A 12,080-nucleotide genomic window follows, 5' to 3' on the forward strand; every position below is an offset into this window, starting at 1 on the left:
TTTGCTTAACCGACAATGTCGTCGTAAGACTTGGCCGTCGGATAGAAATCGCTAACTAGACGGCTTTTTAAATTTTTACTTCGTAAATAATATGAAATACTTATTACTCTATATGCGTGTTGTGCACGTTATGTGCAATTTATTTTTACATTTGTTGTTACGGTAAACTATACCATTGTTGATTTTACAAATTGTTATTTAAAGTGAAATAATATATGTACAAGGATGGTTATATTTACATAAATTTACATACTACATAAATGGCCAAAGTATAAGTGTTTATTTCATAATAAACAATATAGATTGGTAGGTATATAAGCATTGTTATAATTTATTCATACATAGTATAATGCATTACATATATATTTGATCGTTATATACTTGTACCATTTTCCTCCCAAACGATTTTTTGAACGAAATACGTGGCTTTTACGTGGTATTTAATGAAATGATTTTTCAAGTTTTTTTTTTATATAATAATATTTTATTTTATTTATTTAAAATTCTTTGTTAAAATAACTGAAATTAAACAAATTATATAACTATTTCTTTACATATTTTAACACAAATTTTAACCGAATAGACTAATATTAGGTATTGGTATTATTTTACTATAATTATAAATATAAATTATAATTAATATAATTATATTGATGTGTTAGTAATAAATCAATTATTTATTTTTTGTTGTCCTACCTATATGTCATAAATCATATAAATTTATTTTATATCAAAGCAACTTTATTATATATTCCATAGCAATTTGTAATTTAGTACTCAATAAAGTCTATTAATATTAGTTTATATCTAAGAGATTTTTTTTTACAGCTAATTTTTAAATTGGATAATTTAAATGAAAATTTATTTTATTTTAGAACTGGCTATAATATTTATTTGTATTATAAAGAATATACTTAATAGTTGTTGCATATGTTTAAAACTATCCGTTGCCATTAGATCAAAATTATTATATATTTTTTATTTAAAGGTAGGTACTATTACTCAAGAGATTATAAATAAATCTTAGAGAGTACAAGCTATTGAACCTGGTTTAACTCAAAAATTAAACAAACACTAAATTAATCAATAAATATATTTTTTTTTCAATTCAGTTATGGGTAGATTTTTTTTTTTTTTTTTTTTAGGTAGAACGATGAATGTATTTTTTATTGATCATTTCATAAATTTCGAACTTAATCAGTTCTCCAAAGATAAAATTCATAATTTAGTTCAATAATTTATACTTACTTATCAAAAATATTAAGTTAATTATTGAATCTTGGCCAACTCTATCATATATTTTTAATGCTTTCTAAAACTTTAGAATAATTCTTGGAAAAAAAAAGTGCAACTGGGAAATCTAAAATCATTTATCAGAATTTCAGCATGTTCAACTTTAATTATGAATTTTATTTTATTGATTTTATTTTTCAAAATTTAGCATTTTATAATATTTCAGTTTATTAATTTACTTTAATACTTTTTTAAAATCATGATGTGTTGTAACTAAATATTTATAACAGGTTAATTAATTCGTTAGTTTAAATAATAATATATCCTTTTTGGATAAATCCGTACATTCTGCGGTCATAAGCTACTTATTATAGATTATATCAAGCATTGCAATGCAATATTATAGGATATGGATAATTCTGAAAAAAAAAAATTATTATAATATTTATGGTTGTAATCATTTTATTTTTGTTGATACAAGTCATTAGTTTTTGTCAAAGTTATCAAAACATAACATATTACAGTACGTGGTAAACGAATTTTTCATTTTAAACAAAACCTGTAATTTTCAAACTTTTTAACAATTTCTATAGAAACACAATGGTTGATGAGTTATATTAAATCCTCATATAAATTATATTGTCATATAATTAAATAAAAATAAAACTATTTCCGTAAGAATTAATCGATCAATAATACTTTATAAATATTTCTGTCGTCAATAATGGAAAAAAAAATTTATGAAAAAATTAAATTCTGAAATTTGTTATTTTATCCGACGGATTTATTTTTGTATTTAAGTTACAAAAAACATTGGTTATAACTTCAGTTTTTTGTCATTCATTTTTCTGTTTTGATATTTTATTAGTCTTTTCGTTTGATTGCATTCAGATATTTAGAGAATATTTTAAGATTAAAAAAATTGAATTTGAATTTTCCATCCAATGAATTGCAAAAGTATTATAAAATAGTAAATACTAAGTCTAAAATATATTTGTATTACATACAAAATTTAATATTTATGGCACAATATTTTTTTTTCGATAATATATTATTCGATACTATTAATTAATTGTATTTTATATAATATCGAATATGTAATAAATTCGCTAAAAAAATCAATTTTAATAAAATATATTATGTTTAAAATTGTTATTCAAGTCACCCTAAATTTAACTAAAATACCTTTACTTATGGAAACGTAACATAGTTTTTAAATTCTTAGAACTTTGTCGAATTATTTCTAAGTAATTAATAATACCGTTATGGGGTACCTATGTAGATTTCTCAATTAGTGTACCTTATCGGTTATATTTGCATATGTATAGTATAGTGTATTTACATTTCTTGGCCAAATGTTAGTTTGTTAGTGATTGTAACAGACAATATATACCGTCAAATGTTTATGTACCCTATGTTTATAATAAAGTGGTTAATCATGTTGCTCACACCTTTGGGTTTCGTCCAATTTTGTTCGTTGTAGTTGCCTATTATTTTATATTATTCAATTTATTTTATACAAAGCCCTCCGAAATAATAGGTTTAATGTAATCATACTGAATGTTTACGAACGTTCCGTTTTAATGAATAAGCCGTTTTGTTGATGTTTGCAAGTAAAAAATAACATGTTGCTGCAGACACAATAAACCTTTTTCCGGGCCTGATGCAAAATAAAAGTTTCTCTTTTGTTTACGATTCCGTGGAAGTACCAATTTCTGTTTAACTTTTTTTTTATACATTTTTTAATTAGTGACCATAGTAGTGTTCAAAAGTCCATCAGAACGTGATATGAAAGAATAGTATAATGGAATATTTATTTATTTAACGATATAAAAGTATGTCAACTAAACTTCAAATATAAAATGCGATTTTTATTTTTATTTTTTGCAATATTTCAATTTGGTGTTTTAAAAATTAGTATATAAAAAAAAACATCTTTTACAATTCTACGACAAAAACAATTATTATCATATTCGTAATATTTAGAAAATCACATACGTGTAATCACATAACGGGTTCATGTCACGAACTGTAATCGTATCCGTTCAAGCATATATTCCTTGTCAATCTCGTTACACCCTACTAAAATATTATGACAAACACTGGCACAGCATTTTAGTCTCATATTTTTTCTTTAGTTTTTATTTTTTTTTTTTCATCTTTAACTGTAAAAGTGCCTTCACTGGAAGGTATCTTTAATCCGTCCTTCACGCCATAGTTATCTATTTCATCAATTTCACTTATTGTTCACACTATGTAACAGATTGTGGAAATATAAATAAATTAATAAAAAAAAAAAAAGTTTTTATTTTGTAACAAATAACGTTATATTATCTTGAACTTTGATCTGTTACCTTTATACATCGCATGTATGATCTATGTTTCCTACAATCTGTTACATTATATATAATATATAATATATAGAAAATGTAAAAGGTAGAATATATTATTATTATTATTATTATTATTTTTTTTATGTATCACCCAGGTGCTTACGCGGTCACTGTGTGTATTTTGACTGAACGAAAAACGCTTGGCCACGAAAGCTTTAGAAAATCTGTTTTGGGATTGTGTTCCCGGGAGCCATAATCTCGGTAATATGGGTGATGGTGGCGTATTGTGCGCGCATGAGACGTGCGTGATGGCTGAAGTTTTTATTCTTGGAAAATTGTCAGATAGGGACGGGTTCGGAAATGGATTGGATATGGTGACGGGTACAATCCGATTAAGTTAACGAGCACCCTTGTGGCGAGCGATATGCTTTGACAGCGAAGGGCGGGTAGCAGTGGATGATGGTGATGCTATTACACGGAGAAAAGGCAATAAGATACATTATATATTGCTCGGATCAGTTTTATGGTAAGAGCAAATTGTTTCAAAATCGGATGCAAAACGTAATAAGCTATATTTGCAGTGACTGGTGTTTTTCGAAAATTAATTTATTCATTGTACTATGTTTATTATTCATTAGTTACTGGCATCTTATAGCATTACTCTTATATGCTATTTTGAAATAAGTTCAATTCCGTAAGCACTTATTTTATCAACTGTGCCCACCATATATAGTATATAAATATTTAGGTAGTATTTTAATTCTAATTTTATAATACATATCATAAAATATATTAATTTTAATGTCCGAAATGTGTGAGAATTAGATTATGTGATGTATTTAAAATTATTGACATTCGTACATACCCAAACGTTTAAAAACAAAATTACTTACCTTACAAAATAAGTACCAACTTCAGTATTATGCAATATTACTTGGTAGGAAAATTTTGCAAGAAAGAATGACAAATGTGATGAATTATCAAAATTAAAAATGGCAATCTTGAGTGTATTGTCAAACTAAATTAATGAAGCGCCTGATAACATTTAAATGTATAAAGAGAAAATGTGTCAGTTGCTGATGATGTATAATTTTTTTTTTAATGGGGGTGTAATAATCCCATTGGATCAGAAGGATGTAATCTGGAAAGAAAATTAATGCAGACATAATGTTTAAGTCACACCAGAGGATTTTTTTTATAGGATAAAAAATGTATTATTAACCACATTGCAAATTGTAAAAGTTTCTAATATACTCAAAATAATTCGATAAAAAAGTCAACGATACGCCATCAAATATTCGACAGTTTTTTGATGAGTCATAGCATATAATTTATTTAATTTCAATTAGTTTTATGTTACTCAAAAATGATAGAATTTTAGTTATTAAATTACATGACGTTATAAGAAATAATTCAAAACTCTCGGTATCCTTGTATTTGTTTTTTAATGTATTTTACAAAAACGATAAGGATCAGTGTATCATCTCAAACATTTGATACATTTTCCACTGATAGAAATTCAGAATTAAAAAAATAGCCCAATTTATAATTTAAACTCAGTGGATACATTAAAAAGTTTTCATGGCTATAAAGTTTGAATAATCAAAACGCTTATGAAGATAAATTCAATAAAATACCAATACACGTAAATTTATTTAAATAAAAAAATAGAGAACATATAAACACCTTAAAAGCAAAATGTAAGGCGATAAAAAGTACAAGGTTCTAAAAAAAATGTAATTAACAAGACTATGAGATAAAGTAATGGAAGCGATTAGTTCTGCTAAGTCATTATACTGCATAGTGACAGGTAGAGCAGTTACTTAAAAAATGGCTAATAGAAAAAAATAAAAGAAAAACAATAAAAACCTATTAATAAATTAAGACCTAAGAATATTTGGTTAACAACGAATTGGAGAAAAAATATGAAATCAACAAATAAGTTATTGTAAACTTGTATAATAATAAAAAGTTCTTATGCAGCATTGAAAAAAAAAATAACAGATAATTTTATAGTGAGATTATAATTGTTAATTGTAGATTCGCTAAGAAGTTGTATGCAAGTATCGACATTTTATGATTAAATTAAAGAAACATTTTCCTTTTTGATTGTATTATATTTGTTTGATTAGTAAACAAAATCCGTTGTTATATTGAAAATGTACGAAGTTGTCCACACGTATCGTTTTATCGCATTCAATGGTCATCAAGTGTATTTTCCTGTGTAAATATTGTGATCAACAGTTTTTAAATAATCAATAGTTGTTTTTCGGTAGAATTGGTGACCGTCATTTTGGTTTTTCGACTTTTTCTGATGGATTCGTGCCCCCAAGGATTACAAGTACTTAATGACTTCGAGGTGCTGTTCGGTAGCGTACAGACTTATGGGCAGCTTAGTATAGCAATAATGAACCGACTATGGAGAAACAAAATATGCCTTTGTTGAGTGGCTTATATTAATCCGGGTACAGTGGCACCTGTTACTTGAGCTCTAAACTACTCATCGGATTATAATCGGGTATTGAATTTTCCTCGATCGTCTTTGACTTCCCGTGACAGCATGTATAATATCGATAGCTATCATTTCACCAATTTTCGAAGTTCCCAAAAAATTGTGAATCTTACCAATGGATTAGAAAATCAGAATGAGATTAAAAAAAAAAAAAAAAATCTTTTGCTATTCTTGATATTTTGCATTCTTTGATTCTACAAGTACCTCAAGCGTAAATCCAATAGGCGATAAATTGGACTACACCTCTTATTACTTTGGTCGTGTAAGTTACAATATGTTTTTATAAAAGATTAAAGTAATTGCAGTTAAATCAGTAAATAAAAAAATCAGTGATAAATTTTAAATTACATGTTTTTAAATCCAATAGATGGTTAGATTTTATTATATGGTTATAATCGAAATTAAAAATACGTTTAAATTTTAAAATGTATTCTAATTTATATATCAATGTAATTGAATAGTTTATTGTTAATAAAATGAAATAAAATATAAATAAAATAAATAAATGTGCACCTATTAATAAGTACAAATAGCACTTGTATTACAATTGTATTTTATACATAATCAAATTAAACCACTACTTAGTGGTTTGTAATTTTGACGGTATATATGGAATGTTGAAGATTGGATCGATGTAGACCATATATCTCGAAAAAAACAATTGTTTTTTAACGTAAGGTTCGTGAAATATGGTCGTTTTGTTTATTTTGCAATCATGGGGTGATACATTAATGTAGTAATACATATATACGTATACTATTAGAGCAATCTTTCTAAAAACTAAAACGGAAAACAATGGAAACATCTGTTCAATTGTCGACTACATAGACACTTCGAGCGGGTTGATGTTATCCCGGAGACGGTGTAGAATCCCGAATATCGACGTTATAAATTCACCCGGCTTAATGTTTTATTCATGAAAACATTTTTCCAAGACGGCATGTTTGCGAATATCCGTCGGTATCGGACATTGTATATATTTCCAGATAAATGATAAAGACTGTATAAAGTACTGTATAGATATAGGTACACTTATTCTTTCTACAGCTGGGAAAAATGGACTTTTCCTTTTATGTTTGGTTAAATCGTAAAGTAAAATCGTTACGGAAAACACGGATAGTTTTATATTTACTGCTCGTCAAATAGCTCTTTCTGTGTTTCCAACAGATTTTATCGTTATACATTATACATTACACATTATATTGAATTTGAGCCGCATATATCTGATGGGTAATTAATTTATAACGAAACGAATATCAGATTTGAAGTCTCGTGATTTATCGGTTTATATTATTAGAAACAAAATAAATGTACTAAAAATGATTCTCTAAAGGGTTTTAAACCAAATTACATGAAATTCGATTACGTGTTTTAAGACATTCTATAAATTATTATAGAGTAAATTTATAAACGGCTATGTTATACGCGCCGATCTGAAATTAAGTACGTACATATATTTTGATGATAATATTCTGTAAGTTAATATTATGTCGGGAAAAATATTTAGGAAATTACCTATACATATAATGATTTTTTTTTTATCGTGAGAAATTTAACGTTTTTCTCACAATAAATATATCATTACTTTATTTTTTTTTTAAACTTTTGAGGGCGTACATTAAACGTCTTTGAAAAATATTCTTATAATTAAAATATTTTTAGAGAAGTAAAAATAATATAATCTTCAAACAGATAACGAATTTTGAAATTTTTTCATCGTTTTAGTCCAAATTGAAAATAATTAAAACTAACTGACTGTTTTTTTCAGAAATTATATTTGTACTTCTATAATATATTATTCAATTATCTACTGGATCAGTGTTGGATTGGCTCGAAAAGGCCTAGTCTGCGATTTGGAAAAAAGGGCCCATAACAGGCAAATGGCAAATGTTTTAATTAGCCCAGAAAAAAAACATTGATTGCCTTGAAATCCAATTTATCATGTACATAGTCAATATTTTTTTTAATACAATTGCCATCTTGCATATTTATTATATAGCCATATAGGCACAATTAATTTAATACGTAGGTACCTAACTAAAATTCAATTATTTGATTTATTTACTGGTGTTCCTATATTTTTAATAGTTTTTCTTAAATGCTAAGATATTTTCTGCTGGTCCTTCCTAAGTAAATTAATGCAAAGGCTCATCGGACTGTTTTTATTATCTGATAGAGGAAATCCCTCCTATACAGGCATCCAACCCATAAATTATTCCACCGGGGCATAGTACCTACACTGGCTATACCACTTGTGACACCAAACATTATAGAGACAATTCCAATTTAAATTATGTCATAATTTCATATTTATTTTAATTACAACTTGAAATGACAAATTATATTATTCTTTAAAATAAAGTATATCACTGGTTTTGCTAGTAACTTGTATGTTAGTATATCCAAACTTACCAAAACTCCGTATTAAATTGAACTTTAAATATTAGGTGCGATGGCTCTGAACTAACCGCGATGTGCACTAAGAAAGTTAGTTATCTTACATAGATATATTAATAGATATATAAATTAGATATATTAACAATTAGTGTCGCAACTACACACTATAGGGCTGGTATGTAAATCTGAATTTGGGGCCTAAAAACATAACTTTCAAAAAAGTATTTAAGTAAAAAGTATTAAAAAGTATTTAAAAAGTAGTGGATCTTTAATTTTAAATGACCTGCATTATTTTCTGCTATTTCTGTTCTAAGAATTAGTATTATCATAGGATTATAAATACTTTAGTAATATAATAGTATTTATAATCAATAGTTTTGTATTTGATCATTGGCAGCGAGTTAGTAGTTGGATGTGTTATTTGATTATAAATATTTAATAAAATAATAAATCTGTTTTTTATATTTATCAATTTACTTCAGTTAAAATTTCTACAACGAAACCCATAATAATACATCGAGTGAGGCCTATAACGGATTGGAAGCCGATGTGAAATGCACACCTTGCACAGCCGGCAGTTGCGGCAATGTTAAAAATACATATATTTTTTATCAACTAAATAACTCCGACTGATATCTGTTTTAAACGATATTAAGTTTTTTACATTTTCTTTAACGATATTTGCAGCATGCATTCTGTCAATTCTATGTCAAACTTCAAAAGGTTACATTAAAAAATTTTTTATTGTTCAAAGCGCTAAGGTTAGATTAGAATTCATTTTATATGGTGGTTAAGAATTCTTAAATTTTCTGATTTTCTGCGCAATTTTCTTAATTTTTTCTTTCATAAGAACCTTCTTCTGACAGTAAAAAACACAACAAAAAAAGAATTAGCGAAATCGGCACAGCTGTGGGCGTCGCCCGATTGCGGCCCTAAGTAACCTTTTTACCTTTTCACCTATCCCGATTGCGGCCCGTACATAGCAGGTAGGAATTACTTACTATTCAAGTGGTTATCAAAACCAAATAAATATCCCGATTGCATCCGATACGTATTTTGACATCGTAATCAACTACCGTAATTACAATTCATACGATAACCGATATTCGGCATGGTAATTTCCATAGATATATACAACAACTATTATCTATTTTTTTACTGTAGACAATTTATTATTTTAATATTCGACTATTTATTGACTATTTACTGACATAATTGTATTTCATATCTTTTTATATTGTAAAAAATGTATTATTTTACTATTTTACTATTTGTTACTGCAATCTTGTAATTATACTTTAAAAATAAATATTAAACATTTTGTGAACTAATGTGTGTCTGGACGCAATCGGGATACTTATATTTGGGATAAAATACGACTACCTGGATTCGGGCCGCAATCGAGCAACTCCGACAGCCGTTCACGCATGATAATGTGACCAAGGGAAAAAGAGATTCATTTTAGTAAATTTTTTTAAGTTATATTAAAGATATAAAAGGTACAACAAATTAAACGATATATACGAATAACATGTCAAATCAATAACTTTGATAGATCTGTTGAACTTTTAGCAATAGTATCTACAACTATTTAATCTCTTTGAATATTTATCATTAACAGAGCGCCCACAATATATTGAGGAATTAATGATTTTAATTTAGTTTGTATGTTTTTAACTTTGAAATTTTCATTGTAACTTGTATACGTGGTAACGTCAAAATAAATTTATATACCATGCATATAATATATACTATAATATATATTATTATTAAAAGAGCCTTATTGTTGAACAATTTCGTATAAAATATTAAAAGCACATCTTAAACAATTGTTACACGTATTGCGTTCCAAACTGTGATTAATATTTAGTTCTATTTCTGAGTTGAAATCATTGTCAAAAGATAGATCATTTTTTTTTAAAAATACATCATTACAATTTTTAGTTATTGAATCATATTGTAATGCAAATTGTTGTAGTTTTGAAATTAAAATGTGCACACTATTTTTTGTTATTTCAGCAAGTTTTAATAGTGAGTTTTCAGGTAAACCATTTTTAATATTTTTAAAATGTTTAGGGTCTAAGAAAATAACATTTTTTAGTCATTCTGAATTGTTAACACATTTTTTTTCTATATTATTTATCATAATATCAAGTATATAGTTATATGTTTCAACTTAAAATCTTTTTTCTGTGAAAACATCAGGTCTTTCATCAGATGCTAATTCACTAGGCTTTTTATTTATTTTTGGCACTCTACTTACACATTTATTTTTACTAAACTTATATTTTATTCTAAAATCTATACCATTTAATTCCAATTCTTCATTAATTTTTGTTATACGATTTTGAACATTAAAAATAACTAAAATTATATTTATTCAATTTCAACTATATTTGATCTCTAGTAACAAGACAATAAAAGATGCACAAAAAAAAAAATATATATGTATTGTTATATAACCTTTATTGCTCAAATTAATAATCATAAAAATATATAATAATTATTTTATAATATATTATAAAACAATTAATTATATATAATGTTTTTCTTACAAGTTTCTTATTTTCTATACAGCATACTTTAAAGCCAATTACAGTTTACTTAAAAATAATAAATCGACAGTTAATTGTCCAAATAATAATACACAATAGGTACCTAATATCAAGGATCACTTCAATAGGTACTTAATCTATTTAAATTAAAAGGTTTCTTTTAGGTCATTACTTTCAATTATACAATATACAAATATTACATAGATGCATGTTATACTGACGTGTAATTCGTTGCACCCATAGGCTGTACATCATTAAGGGATTTATTTTCAATGTAATAATAATTATTTATAGTTATTAATTTCTACGGAATTCAAGAATTTGGACCTTTCCAAGTATCGACCTGACCAAAGTTGCCCGATTGCGGCCCGAATCTAGGTAGTCGTATTTTATCCCAAATATAAGTATCCCGATTGCGTCCAGACACATATTAGTTCACAAAATGTTTAATATTTATTTTAAAAGTATAATTACAAGATTGCAGTAACAAATTGTAAAATAACAAAATAATAAATTTTTTACAATATATAAAGATATGAAATACAATTATGTCAGTAAATAGTCAATAAATAGTCGAATATTAAAATAATAAATTTTCTACAATAAAAAAATAGTTAATAGTTGTTGTATACATCTATGGAAATTACCACGCCGAATATTGGTTATCGTGTAAATCGTGATTACGATAGTTGATTACGATGTCAAAATACGTATCGGACGCAATTGGGATATTTATTTGGTTTTGATAACCACTTGAATAGTAATTCCTACCTGCTATGTACGGGCCGCAATCGGTATAGGTGAAAAGGTAAAAAGGTTAGTTTGGGCAGCAATCGGGCGACGCCCGACCTGACATGCTTGTTGCTAGACGTCTGCGTTTATAAAAATAATATTTTATAATAAGTTTTATTTTATTTATATTATGTGATTAGACAATATCATTATGAACATATTTTATATTGGATAACATATTAATATAATATACTCTAATATTATGTCTATCGTTAGTAATTGAAATATTATTGTTTCCGTATTTGTTGTTTTTGTAGT

At 26.3% G+C, this 12,080-nt stretch overlaps 1 protein-coding gene across 4 annotated transcripts in view; it reads left to right on the top strand.

The window, feature by feature from the left end:
* Positions 1 to 12,080, top strand: part of LOC112688059 (atrial natriuretic peptide receptor 1-like) — a 395,288-nt gene that overhangs the window by 130,778 nt on the left and 252,430 nt on the right. The window contains exon 1 of one of the 4 annotated variants that reach the window (XM_025561082.1): positions 4,011 to 4,092. The exons of the other annotated variants lie outside the window; for them this stretch is intronic. Coding sequence (XP_025416867.1) covers positions 4,023 to 4,092 — 70 coding nt within the window. The 5' untranslated portion in view covers positions 4,011 to 4,022. Of the gene's footprint in view, positions 1 to 4,010; positions 4,093 to 12,080 lie in introns of those variants that run through there. 4 annotated transcript variants of the gene reach the window in all.

This window comes from Sipha flava, unplaced genomic scaffold, assembly GCF_003268045.1.
Source record: "Sipha flava isolate LNK unplaced genomic scaffold, YSA_version1 36_pilon_pilon, whole genome shotgun sequence".
In the NCBI taxonomy this organism is placed as follows: Eukaryota; Metazoa; Arthropoda; class Insecta; order Hemiptera; family Aphididae; genus Sipha; species Sipha flava.